Source organism: Lepisma saccharinum, chromosome 20 (assembly GCF_977018435.1).
Source record: "Lepisma saccharinum chromosome 20, izLepSacc3.1, whole genome shotgun sequence".
In the NCBI taxonomy this organism is placed as follows: Eukaryota; Metazoa; Arthropoda; class Insecta; order Zygentoma; family Lepismatidae; genus Lepisma; species Lepisma saccharinum.
The window spans coordinates 60,159,680-60,176,673 of record NC_139248.1 but is presented as its reverse complement, the minus strand read 5'-3'; the positions used below and the strand labels follow the sequence as shown (position 1 = coordinate 60,176,673).

At 37.4% G+C, this 16,994-nt stretch overlaps 1 protein-coding gene across 1 annotated transcript in view; it reads right to left on the bottom strand.

The window, feature by feature from the left end:
* LOC146003487 (uncharacterized) overlaps window positions 1-16,994 on the bottom strand; it is a 328,072-nt gene that overhangs the window by 121,660 nt on the left and 189,418 nt on the right. Inside the window, exon 6 of the mRNA XM_083141777.1 lies at window positions 11,382-11,453. Coding sequence (XP_082997903.1) covers window positions 11,382-11,453 — 72 coding nt within the window. The remainder of the gene's footprint in view (window positions 1-11,381; window positions 11,454-16,994) is intronic.

Sequence of the window (16,994 nt, the reverse complement as noted above, 5' to 3'; positions counted from 1 at the left end):
AGTATCTGCATAGCGACGTTTGGATTTAGTCGTACTTGCGCGATAGCCCACTCGAAAAACTGCACGCGGCGATCTGGATTGTCCTCGGAGAGGTGTTGTTCCATTTTCACCTTATACGGATACCACTTGTGCCTCTGTACTACCTGGTACACTGAACTGTGACTCATAGCACATTGCATTGCTATACGACGTGTGCTTCGCTGCGGTGACGTCGAGAAGGAGGCCAACACTGCCGTAGCTGTTGCTTCATCCGTGACTGTCCGGGGTCGTCCACTACGCGGTCTGTCCAAGACCGTGCCCGTCTCCTCGAATCTGGTTAATAACTGTGCCACTGCAACATGTGACACAGGGTGACGTTCTGGATGACGCAGGTTGAAATCGGCAGCCACTGCACGGGCACTTCTCCCACCCCACAGTTTGACGATGTGGATCCGTTCCTCAGTTGTTAACGGCATGGTTCAACACCTGCAACAAACAGGTAAACATCACTTTCAATTGCCAATAACTTTTCACCAAATGACGTTACATGAAATCTGATTTCAGTTTTGACATCCTGACGAAATTCTAGCCTATGATCATGTATCACATGACAGACCTATCATTTTAAATATAAGAGTTAAATTCAAGATGGCGGAACCAAGATGGCGGCCGTCCGCGTGACATACTCCAAAAGGTGTCCCCCTAGACGTAAGATGTATCGCCCATATCAAATTCCATGAAAATACATCACTGCGGATTTTACAAGGGGTGGTAAGGGACTTCTGATACACCCTGTAGTATGTAAAAGTATTTGTTTTCCAAAGCATTACGCATATTTCTATTGAATCCTATCCAGAAATATTTTTACCTGTATTAGCCAGATGAAGATTTATTTCAGTAAGTGATCGGTTCCGCAATTGCATCGATTGTTTTATATTCATTTTGCACACATTCCTTTATTTTTACCATTTTTCAGTAATATGTTGTGTGAAAAATCTCGTTTTTCTGCTCGGAAAGTTTAATGCAGAATGATCAAAGATTATGCGTTCCTTGTGTGTTTTAAAACAAGACATAACTAAATGCAAAGATTCATATGCACCTATCAATTTGTAATTGAGCCAGGTAAAAAGGATCATTCATTAACCTTCATCCAGGAAGTAGCACTCTTCCCAGTTAAAACCACACAATATTATAACTGGACATTCAAGATGTTGACAAGAAATAACGTCTCACGGTGTAATCTCTTAATGTACAACATTTATTTACACTTCTACGCTACTCCGTATATACATCTTTTCATAACAAATCCAATATCAACCGCTCCCAGTTGCATTTGGCCCCATAACACAGAGAATTGCACTTCTCAGAACTTCACTCTACGAGCGCACTATTTACCATAGCGCTAACCCGACCCCGCAGTTTGTCACGCAGATGTCCCTACGCATTCCGCGCTTAAGCTCTGTGTGTATCATTACATCCAAAAAACTGTTTATATCCATTGAGTTGAGGGACGGTCACTTTCTGCGATCTGAGAGCATAAGAAAGACCGTAACAAGTCGGAACCGTTATTTATACCTTCGACAAACGACCCGCCCCCAACCACCGAGGCAAGGTCCTATTGTTACCTTTCAAACAGGGAAGCCGTTGAGAGAATCCAACCGTTGGCTTCCCCGACAACTGGGCAAAAAGCAACCTAGGCCAGAGCAAATACACTTTTACATACATATTTCCCTTTTTGCAGCTGTGTGCGTAAAAAAACACACAGCAAAGATCATTTATTTGAATTAGGCTATGAAGGGAAAAAATCTTCACTGTTGTCGGTTTTTACATATCTTCTGTTGCCATCCTTTAATATGTAATGTACAGTCAAGGAAAAAAATACTTCCCCCATATAGCCTTAATTCCACAGCATTTGCGCAACTGTAAATGTCAAATTTTGGTGTAACTTGCTTTCAGAATCTAAAACGCTAAAATTACATTTCAGGTTTTTCTTATTCTTCAGTTTTTGTTTTAAGTAATGGGGACTGGACCTACAGTTTTAAATGGAATCCGAACCACTGTGTGCTTCCACAGGGTATGCTAAAAATTACATTTCAAATCCTTTTTGTGGCTAGGCGGCTTCCCTCCATTTAGCGCGAAGCCTTGACCCTCTCCTAGACGCGGCGATGGTTTCACAATTATTAAATTATAAATACTTCCCTGCTTTTTGAATTGGTAAACAATTTCTTCCATACATTTCATAATTTTTGCATGAATTAAACAGTACAGCCACACTGTTATTTTCACGTTCACATATGCAAATTCCTTCTTATCTTAAAAAGACAATACAATACAACCACTATGGAAGGAGAATCACACAGGAAACCGTTAAAAGCATGGACAGGCAGATACAATGAAAGGGAGGAGGACTTAAATGAGAGAGAAATAGGGAGATTACATCAAGACTGACGCAGGAAAGAAAGAAGAAATGATAGGGGAAAACCCTGAGCAGCAGCAGATCTTTGTGGTGACAAGCAGACACATAGGCAAGGGAAGGGCTCAGTGGGCTAAAGCCCAACCGAAATCCTACAATCACCTAATTTAAATAATGTATAGTCGTAATTAATTTTATTTCATTATCAGGTTTAAACATCTTATATAATACGTTGTAATAACGATTAGAATTTGATTAGAAGAATTTATGAAAGGATTACGCGAACGGGCATGTGTGTGTGCGCGTGAGAGGGAGAGAGAAAGGGGGAACACAAGCAGAGGAAAAATGTATGCAAAGGATAAATAAGAAAGAAAATGTACACCAGCAGAAAGAAATACAAACGAAATCGGTAGAGGGGGTGAGGGAAAATGCAAGTTTGTGAAACTCATCATGTGTATGCTTTGTATCTGCCCACCCTAATTTATCAATATATGGATCCTGCCCACCCGGTCAAAATTTTCTGGCGCCGCCCCTGCAGTGTATCGCTAGGAATTTGTAATTTAGTTCCATAATATCTTCAATAAAGAAGCATGGACAATACCATCTGAAGTTGAACGCAGAAGTTATTAACAAGAATATGACAAAGAAACAACTTTTGCGTGGCATAGCACAAGTTTTGGGACGTTTAAACTGAGTTAAAAGCGTCAAGTTTCATTTGGGATAACGATCGGAGAGAGAATGAAGTTATCTGCGTAGTAGGCTCAACATCTACCAAATATTTAATGGATGATCTGTAAGTTTTGGTTCATGATTACAAAGCTCTTAAGTACACTCAATACAGCATGATCACAAAGTGTTTTCTTGATAAAGAAAATTAATAGTGTTTAAAGTACAAAAGGTATTAACATGATTTGTAAAAATACGTAATGTAACGATGCTCTTGTTTGTTTCTGTACAGTGCTGCCATCTCTGAACCGTATTTGTGGTCCTGCAGTCAGTAAATTTCAAAATAGTGTCTTTGCAACAGAACATGCAGTGTGTGCATCTAATAACCAACAAGGGCGAACGCAGATTTTTTTCTCAAGGAAGGCGGCAATTCTCAAAGTGGGGGACGCTCAGTTATCAACATTGTTCCAATGTGTTCTTCGGAGAAGGTAAAAACTCTCTAAGGAAAACTTTCAATTCTTTATGTTGTTCAGATACTCAATTCTAAATATAAAGTGTCATGTTTTCTACAAATATTTCATAATCTAAAGAAGTTATATTATTAATTATTGAGATATGTAACAAAAGTAGTAGAGGTAAATTAACAGTTTTAAAATTTCAAATTAACAGAATTATCAAAAACTATTTTCTGAGTTTCACGTAACCGTACAAAAATCGGAAAAGAGTAGGATTTATTTAAAATGTTCCAAATATAAACCTGAAGAATTTGACAAAATTTTACTATTTTTTCCTATAAAAAACTATTTTAATATTTCACCAGTAAATTGAGTGATATGTGAGTTTTGTGTTTTGGAATAGTATAAAAATTATTCAATATTTTGCAAGAGAGTTTCTGATCATATACTAAAATATTGCGTTTCTTCTTCTTCTCTTCGTTTCCCTTATGCCGTTAAGCGTCGGGTACCTCGTTCTGTCCATCTCATCCACTCCGTCCGGTGTCGACTCAATCTTCTCATTTCGTTCTTAGTTTTCCATATTTTAATCCTATCTTTTCTATTCTATCTTCCCATGTATTTCTTGGCCTGCCTCTTCCTACTCTACCCTCAACCCTCATCTCCAACACTTGCTTGGCTTTCCTATCTTCATTCGTTCTATTTACATGTCCATACCACTTCAGCTGGCGTTCCTCTACTACTTCAGTCATTGTCTCCTTTTGTTTTACCTCTTCCCTTATTCTTTCATTTCTTATTCTGTCTCTTCGAGTTTTCCCCACTGTTCTTCTAAATATTGCGTTTTAAAGTACAAATTATCTCGCCTTTTCTCCTAACTGTTTCGGATGGATACAAAAAAATCTAGCGATACAAAAATAGTTCAATATTTTGATGTGGGTAACATGGCCGAAACAAATGGTAAGACTGGCCTTCCCGATGTCGTAGTGGTAATGTCGTCGCCTTGTAATCAAAGGGTCCCGTGTTCGATACCCAGTGAAGGTACGTGGAGGTTCGGATTTCACCTTAAACTGAAGGTCCAGCCACGAAACAGATAGAGTATCAGTAGAAGATATCATCAAAGAAACGAATGAAGGAAGAGGCAAAAAAGAAGAAAAAGTAGAGAATCAGTGCAAGAAATCAAGAAAGAGACAGAAGAACAAAGTGTTAGAACGAGAAAACTAATAAGAATCAGTAGAAGAATAAGTGACGATAAAACAAAAACTTAAAGAGAGCACGAAAGAAATATGGTAAAAGAGAGAGAGAGAGAGAGAGGAATAAGAGGGAAAGAGAAAAAGTTGCCGCGAAAGAAAATAAATCTGCATAGAGCGTTTGATAATATTTCGTCCGCCATTCATAGTGTCTGTAAGTGACTTCCATGTAATTTCAATTGAAATGTTCTGCAAGTGCGGGTGAAAGTAAATCTGACTTAAAGCTATCTTGCCACGACCCTACCAAATAAAGGTATTTTACTTAAATGAAGCAAATTTTGGTTCAGGTACATCCTAATAATTAAAGGTACAAAATTATCTGAGAAGTTTTTGAAATCCATCGGTTGCTTCTTCCTGCAGACACCTTCTGGACGCCGCTACTAATACGTATTTTATCAATAGCCTTTTTGTTTGAATAGTTGCCCTTTTAACGTTAAATAGTTGATCTTCTGAAGGTCAGATGTTGGTTTTGCCCAGCCTCGCTTCACATAGAATGGAAGAGTAGCTCTCGTCTGCAGATAAATACGGCTTCTCTTGCTCGTCTGCCTGTGTACGTACTCTTGCCTGGATTAAGAAACTGAAAAAAATATATCTGTTTACCTCCGCGAGAAAAGGAAATTCGAGACGCAAGCTTGGGAAATTCATTCGGGACACCTTTCGTAATTAATTCCTTCATTAGAACCCTACTTAAAGTCCTCAGAACACAAAATAAGCTGACTAATGAACAATGCAAATGAGAGGTTAGAAAGCGAGGGGCTTTTCTTAATGAAAAATCACCTCCTTGAAACAGGAGTAGGAATCAAAGGGGACGATTAATTGTGTACAAGAGAGTTCTTCGCATACGCAAAAGGTGTAATTTCCAGATGGGAAAAATAATGCAACATTCATGAGGACTTGTTTGAAAAGAGATAAACACTAAGAAATTTGAGAAGATTAAGAAAGCATCTTCAATCTACGCACGTGAAGTCACGATAGAGTGAATCAATCACTCACCTATTTGCTTCCTTCTGATCTAGTTTTGTTTTGAAACATTCTTTCGATCTCCATTTCTCTATACGTTTCTTTCTTTCTTTCTCTCTCCTTTGTCTTATGTTTCTCTATCTACCCATCTCTCTCTTCTCTCTTTTCCTTTATTCTCTTTGCTTTCCTCTATCATCTATTTTTCCCCTTGTTTCCTTTTGTCACTCTCCTTCTCTTCTTTGTCTGTTCTAGCACTTCTTCATTCTTTCCTTCACTCTCTCTTCCTTTCTTCTATGTTTTTCTCCTCACTTTCTTTCCCTGTTTTCTGCTTGTATTTCCTTATCTCTCTACTTTATTTTTTCTGCTTGTTCTAGCGCATTGTCTTTCTGCTTCTTTCTTTGTTTTCTTGTATTTCCTTGTTTCTCTCTTCTTCCCTATCTTTGTCTCTTCCAGGTCTTTCTCATTCCTTCCTCATCTTCCTTTGTTTACCTTTCTCAGTGTCTCCCCTCCCTCCTTGTGTGTCTACTACATATGCGTGTGGAAATTTCGTGTGTATGCTATTTAAGGTGCAGACATTTTCAGGATGGGCTAGAGCCCACCCACGCCCGTTAGGAGGCTTCAATCCTGCCAATTTACCTTGTGAGTCCAAAAAACCTACGTAACTTTCCTTAATTTGTACAGTGACATTTTGCGAGTATTCCATATCTGAAAAGCAAATTACATTAATACTGAAGAATGTGCTTCAGTCCAGTAAACAATACCATGAATCATATAAACAAGTAATTAAGTGTTCGAAATAACGATTCTAAAACTGCTTCACTTCTCCTATGAATCAGCTCAATGTATATTTTCATGTTAATTATAATTTTATTCCTTCTTGCGTTTTTACTTCGCAACCATGTTAACGATTGAGGAATCAGAGGTGAGTTAAACCATTTTATCTTAATGAGTAATTATGTCATCAGACTTAATTAAGTTCAATTAAGTTTGAACACCTGGAAATGCTATCGATACATATATATTTGGGATGAAAGGGTTTGTCGTCAAGACATACAAGACTGGGCTGAAATTAAATATCAGTCTTTCAATATAAGTGACGAACGGTTCAAAATAAGCAACCAAAATTCAGCTACAGACTGGGAGCAAAATACTGTTCTTGAATATTTTATTAGCACGGGCCGAATTAGAATATGGAAAGGAGAAAAGATTATCTATATTTCACCCTCTCTTCCTTCTCTCTTTCATATTTTTCTTTCCCTTCCGTTGTTTCTGTCTTTCTACCTCTCTGTCCTTTCTAGCACTCTCTCTTTCTTTTTCCATCTCTCTCTCTTCCACAGTTCCTGCATCTTTCCTTCTCTCTCTCTCTCTCTCTCTTTCTCCTGTGTTTCCTTCTCCTTTCTAATTCTGTTTCCCGTCTTCCTTTTTATTCTCTCATCTATCTTATTCTTTCTCTTTTCTCTCCTTAACTTTTCCTCTTTCTCTTTCTCCCTCCCCCTTCCCTTTTCTTCACTCACTCTGTTAATTTTTACATTCTTATTTTCTTTCTTTATCTCTCTCACTGTTGCTATTTCATTTCTCTTCCTTCTGTCGTATTATTTCAGTTTCCCCTCTATCTCCTTGTAACTTCTTTAATTTCTCTTCTTTCTATTGTTTTATTTCTATTTCTTTCTCTCTCTCTCTCTCTCTCTCTCTCTCTCTCTCTCTCTCTCTCATTCTTACATCTTTCATTTATCTTCTTTCTCTCACTTTACCTCTCTCTGTATTTTACGACAATCCATAAACACAACGTCACATGCTTTTCAACCTATTCGAACTTTATAATAACCAACTTATTGAGTTCGACACACGTTAGAAAATTTCTTGCTGGCGTGCATGGCATAGATCGCAAGAAAATTCTCTGATTATTACAAAATTAATAACTACTCCAGCTGTGAACAAAAGCCGTTTAAACTGAATGAGGTTATTAATATAGCTTTACAATCGGATCATTTCCCTCCATAATCGCCAGTTTCCATTGTCACTAATCTGCTTACTTCATTCAGTCCCCGTTAATCAAATCCTGTTCAAAGGAGGATATCCGCCACTTAACTCTCGCCAAGCTAATCCTAAAAATCTTAAGTAGACATGAGAAAGCGTCTTAGCAGGAAGCTGAGAGGAAAAGACCGTTTCCTCCTCCTTCGGCTGCAACAGAAGACAAGGACGCTGCTTGCGTTGAATAAAGCAGGATATTTGATGTTTGGGGGATGCCGAGGGCACATCACTCTGTGTCATTGAGAACGTAGAACGTTTCCAATTGTCGTGAATATGTTGCACTGTGACATTTCGGGCCTATCGTGGAGTATTACCAGCCCTATAGATGAAAATGGATTGGAACAGCCAAGTTTCATCGCCCTTAATGGGGACAACGGTATGGGGCTGGTTTACAGCAACAATTAGTATTTATTGTATATACGAGGGATATCTGGAAAGTAGTACCCCTTTTTAGAATTTTAAAAAAACTAACAAAATTTTTTTGACAAAACTTTCTAATTGTTAACAACAAACTTTAAACTACTTCTCTTCAGAGTCACCATGTACATTTAAGCATTTGTCATAACGTGTGATGAGTTTTTGTAACCCAGCTTCATATTCCTGTGCCGCCAGTCCATTGAGAAAAGTAGTCACCCCTTCTTACAGTTCCTCATCACTGTGAAATGTCTTTCCTCCCAAAAAGTCCTTTAGTTTTGTGAAGAGATGAAAATCTGAAGTAGCCAGTTCCGGGATGTAGTGTGGATGGTTGAACATTTTTTAAATCATCCCTCGTTCTTGATCAATTCGTCAACTGCATTGAGCAGTTCGTCCGTAATGACAAACGGGCACCCGGAACGTTCGTCATCATGGACGTACTTTCTCCCCGGGTTAAAGTTTCGACACCAGCGCCGAACAGACGACTCATCAAAACTATTGTCCCCATAAACCTCCTTTAATTGACGTTGAATATGAGATGGTAGCACATTCCTGGCGTTGAGAAATCTAAACACAGTCCCAACTTCAAAAGTAGCGGCGTTTTAAATTCTTTTGAACATTGTAAACACTCAAATTAACAATAACTACAATGACAGTGCTACAAAACCTCGCACACACTGAGCAGACAGTCAACTGAAGTCGTTTGACCTTGAGCGGCAGCTACTCGCGTCACTAGCGCTCCACACGGCGCGAACGGGTACTACTTTCCGGATGGCCCTCGTATTTACTTTACATTCCCAATCTAGATTGATTAGATGTAATAGAAAAACCCACCAATGCCGCCTTGGAAACAAACCAAAAGCAGAAGTCCGACAACTTCACATTTTCCGGCAATTTCTATGATTTTCATACAAATTTGTCTTATCACCGGACCTTATCAACTGAACCTTGATTTCTTGTACCAACACTTCACCTGCCAAGCACCCCATAGGAAGGAAGAAGCAGTTCTCTCCCGCCAACGCTGTTTCCAGCGCACGTTGGTCGCGTACTTTTAGCAAACCTTTTCCTGGGCTCCCTCGCTCTCCACGCGCACAATCGGGGAAGAAAATCGGTCGTCAGAAGTGTGCGATGGATTGATTGATTTTGTGTTATAAGTCCCCTTTATGCACAGTAAGGCTAATCGGGACTGGACCTACAGTTTAAAATGGGATCCGAACCAACACCATCTTAACGTCGATGATTCAAAGAATTTCAACATATTTGCGGGCGACGTTCTACATGTAATTTGAGTACTTTTGAATTAATTCTCGCGAGAACATATTAAATGGACAAAAGAAAGTATTTGAAAACTAAATAAGGGTAAATACAGTAAAGCCTGTCTATCCCGGAACATGATGGTTCCGAGCAAAATTTTCCGTCTTAACAGTTTTTCTTTTTATACATGGTTGACTTTAAATACAGTATAGAGCGCTGCAGGAAATAATGGAAAGACAGATTTACATTTCACATTGCTTATAATGTAGAGTACTAATGCATGTACGTACATGAATAAAAATGCGATACAGTCGCAATAAGCATAGCAGAGATTACAATTATGTAACTACACAACATGTTAGTACACTTTTTACAGTACTGTAAGAACGTACACTACGTATGTATGTATCTTTTCGAACCCGGGACCCCTGGCGTCGTAGCGCGATGTGCATAGAGGGAAAGAGAAAGATTGAAAGATGGAATAAGAGAGGTGAAGAAAGATCGAGATAAAAGTGAAGAAAAAAGAAAGAAACAAAGAGAGATAACAAGAAAAATAGAAAGATGACGAAAGAACAGAAGAGAAATAGACAAAGAAAGGTGGAGAAAGAGGGTAAGAGATGAAAGAAAGAAACGGAATCGTAACACCTATCAGTATTTTAGCGCATTCTTTCATATTGACAATGTTACCGATAAGCGAGTGGCAACAGAGGCGTGTTCCACTTACAGTATTGCATTGTTTTCTTGCGAGCGAAAAAAATAAAGGAAGTAATTTCCGTCTTACTGAGAATAAAAAAAACATCTCGTTGGTCTTTACATGTTGTTCCGTTTCCGCGTTAAGGTTTCCGCCTTAAGCAGGTCATTTTCAGGTATAAAATCGGTCCGTTCTGGGGACTTTTTTCCGTATTTACAGGTTTCCTTCTTATAGAGGTTCTGGGATATGCAGTTTTTACTGTATTTTACAGTATTCAAGAAAATTCTGTAGCTCAATAAAGAGCACGTAATTCATAATACAAAAGTCTTGTAAAGTTTCTGGCCGGAACTGAGGGTAATATTATGGGTAAAGTATCTTAAAATATTGAAAAGATCTTGGTAGTAAATGGGTGAATGTTTATTTACTAAAGAGTATAAAGTGTTATTGGTATAATCCATACTTTGCCAAGTATGAATTCAACTCTATTTCTTCGTAAATATTAGTACATCGATTCAATCCTTGAACTGGATGTTATCTAGTAATTTGTAAAATAATATAATTCAAAGTCTCGTTGTTCAATTTAGCCTAACTGTGATATGGTCTTTAAAATCTAAATCATGCTACGATTCTGTCAGTAAGTGGGATTAATCTTTTTCTTAGGCGAGCTCCAAGATTCTTTCTGATATAAGTGGTAACCCAAAAACCATGATTCTTGAGTTAAATTCAAAAGGTTTTTAGAAATTCACATAAATAGCTTCACATATATTCATCACGTTTTATCAATGAGTAGACTTTGATGAAGTAATCACTTCATAAGTGATTTTCATAACTGGCTAATTACACATTAAACCTAGAGATTAGTTCTTACCGCCCTGCGTTACATGACGGTAGTTTCGAAAGTTTTGAAAAGTTTGAATCTGCATGCTTTGTTCAATATTGAAGTACAATAAGGATATTGCTAGGCTTGCGAAATAAGATGTTTCGAGGCAACCAGGATTCACGAACCGTCATAGTTCTGATCCCACTTTAAACTGTAGATCCAGTCCCGATTTGCTATACTGTGCATAAAGTGGACTTAAAACACTAACTCAATCAATCAATCAAACTTAAAGATAAAGAAGGTCCTTTAGAGTTACAAAAAAGAAAAACTTCAATGATGTCACTCCAAATATTAACCCCATCAGAAGGAGGTGAACTCTGATCCCAGGGCATCAGTATGGAGAGTGTGAAGAGAAAGAAAGACATGCTTAACATTCAGTCATCTCTGTACTTACAAAACGTTGAGGAACTCCAAGGAAGTGAAGGCATCAGGCTCCAAACGCTGGATCTCACAATGCGAAAGGATTCTGAAAGTACAAAGGAAATGCATACCAGATGACAAGAAACAGGGTGAAAGAATAATACATAAAAGAAGGATATGATGAAAAAACCTGATCGCACGATACTCTGTTTAGCCCCGCCCTTCGTCCTCTTCGTTTGTTATGTAAGGCTTGTTATGTTTGGTTCTCTTAGCCTAAATACACTACACTTCGTCGGGGCTTGACCAGGACTTTATTTATGCTAAGAGACCTAAACGCAACAAGGCTAATGTAATTTAGCCTGACGTCAGAAGACGAGTCTTATCCAATAAGTGAGACCTAAATAACCTTTATTCCACTAGTAGACGTAAGTAGTGGGACTTGTGCTATTATAAACCCAGGAAAGGAAGAGCTCTCCCCAAGCATATTTGGCTACACTTAAAACTAGCTTAACATGAGCATATGAGCTTTTTGCTCAAGTGTAGCACCCCCCTCTAATCCAAGATTTTTGTAAAAAAGCCCTCATGGATTCCATGAGAAAGGAAGAGCCCCCTCAGATTGATGTGCCTATACTTACAAAAAGGCACTTCTGTGAGATTGTTGTCCATAAACTTGTCAAAAATATGCCCCTCTTGATGGCCACACATAAAACTAGGCCACGACACACATACACACCCACATACACCCACACACACCCACACACACCCACACACACCCACACACACCCACACACACCCACACACACCCACACACACCCACACACACCCACACACACCCACACACACATATTTACTTCCGGTCCACTTCCGGTCTACTTCCGGTCTACTTCCGGTCCACTTCCGGTCTATTTGTGGCCAAGTTGTGGCCTATTTCTGTATTGCATCATGCTGTGCAACAAATTATTATCCAGTATAGAGTTTTGATTTGAACCCCAAGAAATTTTATATAAATACCAAAGCCAAAAATATTAGCACACATACACACATACACATACATACACACACACACAAATCACACTGTTGAACCCAATTGATATTTTTATCCAGCATAGAATTTTGATTTGAATCCCAGGAAATTGTATATAATAAACAAACAACAAAAATGCCGAATCAAAAATATTGTAATCAATGCAATAAGAATATATCCAGCCCCAATTGGGTTAAGCATCAAAATCCAGACAAAAGCAGAATTATCACAAAAATATGCCCAAAATGCCATAGAAAATATAGCATGGAATATTTCACTTATACTTGTTCTGCACAGTCATCAACATTTCCAAACAAAATTGAATGGAAATATTTGTGTGATTGCCCTGTATAACTTAGATTGCAAGACCATATTTTGTAATTTTCTAGACCAGGAGCTAGACCCTGTGCACCAGAAACAGGCTCTCCACAAATTATGTAAGCATTATGGAGCACACAATACATTTTACAATTTTGAGAATCTCAATTTAAATTCTGGAACAAGAGATTTGGATTTGATGTATCTGGAAATATCCCTTCTTTCAAAAAATGTTTGCATCTTGAATCAACCTGCAAACAATATTACATGTTAGGCTGGGCTATCTCAACAGCAGAGGCATGCAGCTTAGTGGTTTCCCGCACTCACATTCTGTAAATATATTCTATGATTTTATTATCCTATTAAAGCACCCAATGCTGCAATTTTTAAATTTTTGCTGAAGAAGATACATGATAACCTCATTTGTGTTCATTATCTGAGAATTGTATGCATCAAAAGATTGCAGGTGATGATTGAAATCTGTACTACTATACAACATCCTACTGTGTGTTGTAACAAATTCTGACCTATGGAACCTGTCCAGATATAGCTGCAAAGATCTGAAATATTTCTAATTTGAGCTCTGATTAAGAAGGATCTCAAAATCATAGCATCCTCTTAGCTTTGTATAATTTGTGAACCAGTGCCCATAATAGGAAAAATTGCTGTAATAATAGAAAGCAACAATTCTTCTATAGGTATTATACACATTACACTCAAACCCCCTAATCATCCTTAGGTTAAGATATTTGAAACATTGTGTGTTGTCAAGTGCCCACTGTTTCATTGTTGATGGCAAACACATCATGCTCTGACAGTGTTGAGAATCTAATTCTGAAACCCTCAATAAGAGATTCAGATCTAATACATCTTGCAATGCCTCTTCTCTCAAAGAATGACATGGTGCATGCATAATATATCTAAGATCTATATGCACAGTTGCAATCTTTACACACAACAGTTTTCATAGAATAATCAGCACTACAATTTTTAGATTTTTGATCCAACAGATACATCATAATCTTATTCAAATCAATAATACCTCTATTGTGGAAATTTCCTGTGCGGACAAAATCTGACCCTCTATACACCATGCCTGTGTTTGTAGTTATAAAATCAAATGCATCAAAATAACAGGCAATAGGTGGTGTAGATTCAGGCCAGGTTGCAGCTTCATATAAGTATTGTACAGTTGTAGGTGTGATTTTCCAAGCTGTGTTATATTCTGAAATATTACTACCATCTGCATGTCTTGGGCAATCCATATGCACTTAAACTAATTCATGCACTTGGCCTAATGTGATTCATCAGGTTGAAAGTATTCACTTGGCCTAATGGGATTGCACTGGGATTCTTGCATGCCGTATAAAATTAATTTATTGATGTTTCTGAGCAGTTTCACAGGGATTGTACCTATTCTATGAGCTTATAATTTTATACATGGGAAAATATTTATACACTTGTAAGCAGTTGAACTCTGAGGTATAACCTGCCTGCTGTATAATTTAAGTCTATATGTTTACACCACTGTACAGTTGTTGAAAATTTCTAATAATCAAATATACAACAGCCAGAAGATCTGAGTACACACAAAACATAGAGAATTGTACATGTAAAACATCTGCATCTTCAAAAACATGTACAACAGCCAGGAGAGTTCAAATCTCAACCCCCCGTGCCTGTCACATGCATTATTTTTTTAGTTATTCAAGTTTGTAGGTATAATTATAGGTTTTTTTGAAAAAATTATAGAGACACAAAACATAGAGAATTGTACATGTATAACATCTGAAAAGATTCCAGGTCTCCATCACCTATAGTTTCTGAGATAATTAAATTTGAAAAAAATTATCGATTTTTTGAAAGTTTTAGTATGTTGTTCAGTGGTGCCTAACAAACATATATTTGCTTGTTAGAGCCCCCTTACATGCATAGTTCTCAAAATATTAACAACTTTGTTAATATTGGACTTTCTGAAAAATTCTATTTATAGAACAGACATAAATTGGACATTTGCAGCTTAAATATTGCATCTATCAGGAAAATTATAGAGACAAAAAATGTAGAGAATCATGCATAGAATCCCCCTGAAAAAATTTCAAGTCTCTAGGCCCTATAGTTTTTGAGAAATCACAAAATCAAAAAAATTATCGATTTTTTCAAAAAACTTCTAAACAGCATCCAGAATTGAAATAAACAACCCCCATGCTCCTATCTTGAAAAATAGGCAAGTTATTCAAGATCTAGAGAACAACAAGATATTTTGAAAAATTTATAGAGATCAAAAAGTTGCATCTTGAAATGCCCATGAGAAATCACCAAGCCCCATGTCTCTAGCGTTCATGGTTCCAGAGATAATCAAAATTCAAAAAATTATCGATTTTTTCAAAATTTGAGTATGTTGTACTGTGAGCCATGCCGGGTCATCCCATCAGCCCAGAACGAAATTATTTGTATATGGGCACCTGTGTTAATTCTGAAATTAAAACTGTAGGCCCTAACTGAGTCTCTGGATTGAACATGTGTCAAATTACACAGCAAGCAGGTTATAATATTTTAAGACAGAACTGAGAGTAGAGTATCATGTTTCTGGATTGAACATGTCTCAACATTATTACACAGCAGGCAGGTTATAATATTTTAAGACAGAACTGAGAGTATCATGTCTCTGGATTGACATGTCTCAACATTATTACACAGCAGGCAGGTTATAATATTTTAAGACAGAACTGAGAGTATCATGTCTCTGGATTGAACATGTCTCAACATTATTACACAGCAGGCAGGTTATAATATTAGAGAGTATCATGTCTCTGGATTGAACATGGATAAATATTATTACACAGCAGGCAGGTTATAATATTAAAACTATAGGCCCGGACCGAGAGTATCATGTTTCTGGATTGAACATGTGTAAACATTATTACACAGCAGGCAGGTTATAATATTTTAGAACAAAACTGTTTCTGGATTGAACATGTCTCAACATTATTACACAGCAGGCAGGTTATAATATTAAAACTATAGGCCCTAACCGAGAGTATCATGTTTCTGGATTGAACATGTCTCAATATTATTACACAGCAGGCAGGTTATAATATTTTAAGACAGAACTGTTTCTGGATTGAACATGCATCAACATTATTACTCAGCAGGCAGGTTATAATATTTTAAGACAGAACTGTTTCTGGATTGAACATGCATCAACATTATTACTCAGCAGGCAGGTTATAATATTTTAAAACAAAGCTGAGAGTATTACGTCTCTGGATTGAACATGTCTCTGGACTGAACATGCATCAATATTATTACTCAGCAGGCAGGTTATAATATTTTAAGACAGAGCTGAGAGTATCTTGTCTCTGGATTGAACAGGGGTAAACATTATTACACATCAGGCAGGTTATAATATTTTAAACAGAGCTGAGAGTATCATGTTTCTAGATTGAACATGCATCAACATTATTACACAGCAGGCAGGTTATAATATTTTAAGACATTGAACATGCATCAATATTATTACTCAGCAGGCAGGTTATAAAAACAAAGCTGAGAGTATCACGTCTCTGGATTGACATTATTACTCAGCAGGCAGGTTATAAAAACAAAGCTGAGAGTATCATGTCTCTGGATTGAACATGTCTCAACATTATTACTTAGCAGGCAGGTTATAATATTTTAAGACAGAGCTGAGAGTATCATGTCTCTGGATTGAACATGGGTAAACATTATTACACAGCAGGCAGGTTATAATATTTTAAGACAGAGCTGAGACATGTCTCTGGATTGAATACGTCTCAACATTATTACTCAGCAGGCAGGTTATAATATTTTAAGACAGAACTGAGAATATCATGTCTCTGGATTGAACATGTCTCAACATTATTACTCAGCAGGCATGTTGTTATAATATTTTAAGACAGAACTGAGAGTATCATGTCTCTGGATTGAACATGGGTAAACATTATTACTCAGCAGGCAGGTTATAATATTTTAGGCCCGAGTATTAGGGATTTACACAGCAGGCGGGTTATAATATTTTAGAACAGAACTGAGAATATTATGTTAGGATTTAACATGTATAAATATTATTACACAGCAGGCAGGTTATAATATTTTCGAGTATTAGGGATTTACACATCAGGCAGGTTATAATGTTTTAGAACAGAACTGAGAATATCATGTTGGGGGATTGAACATGTTACACAGCAGGTAGGTTATAGTACAACAGGCAGGTTAAAAACTGTAGGGCTGCATTGTTTTAGGATGGGCAGTGTTTCATGGCCATGCTTATTACACAACAGG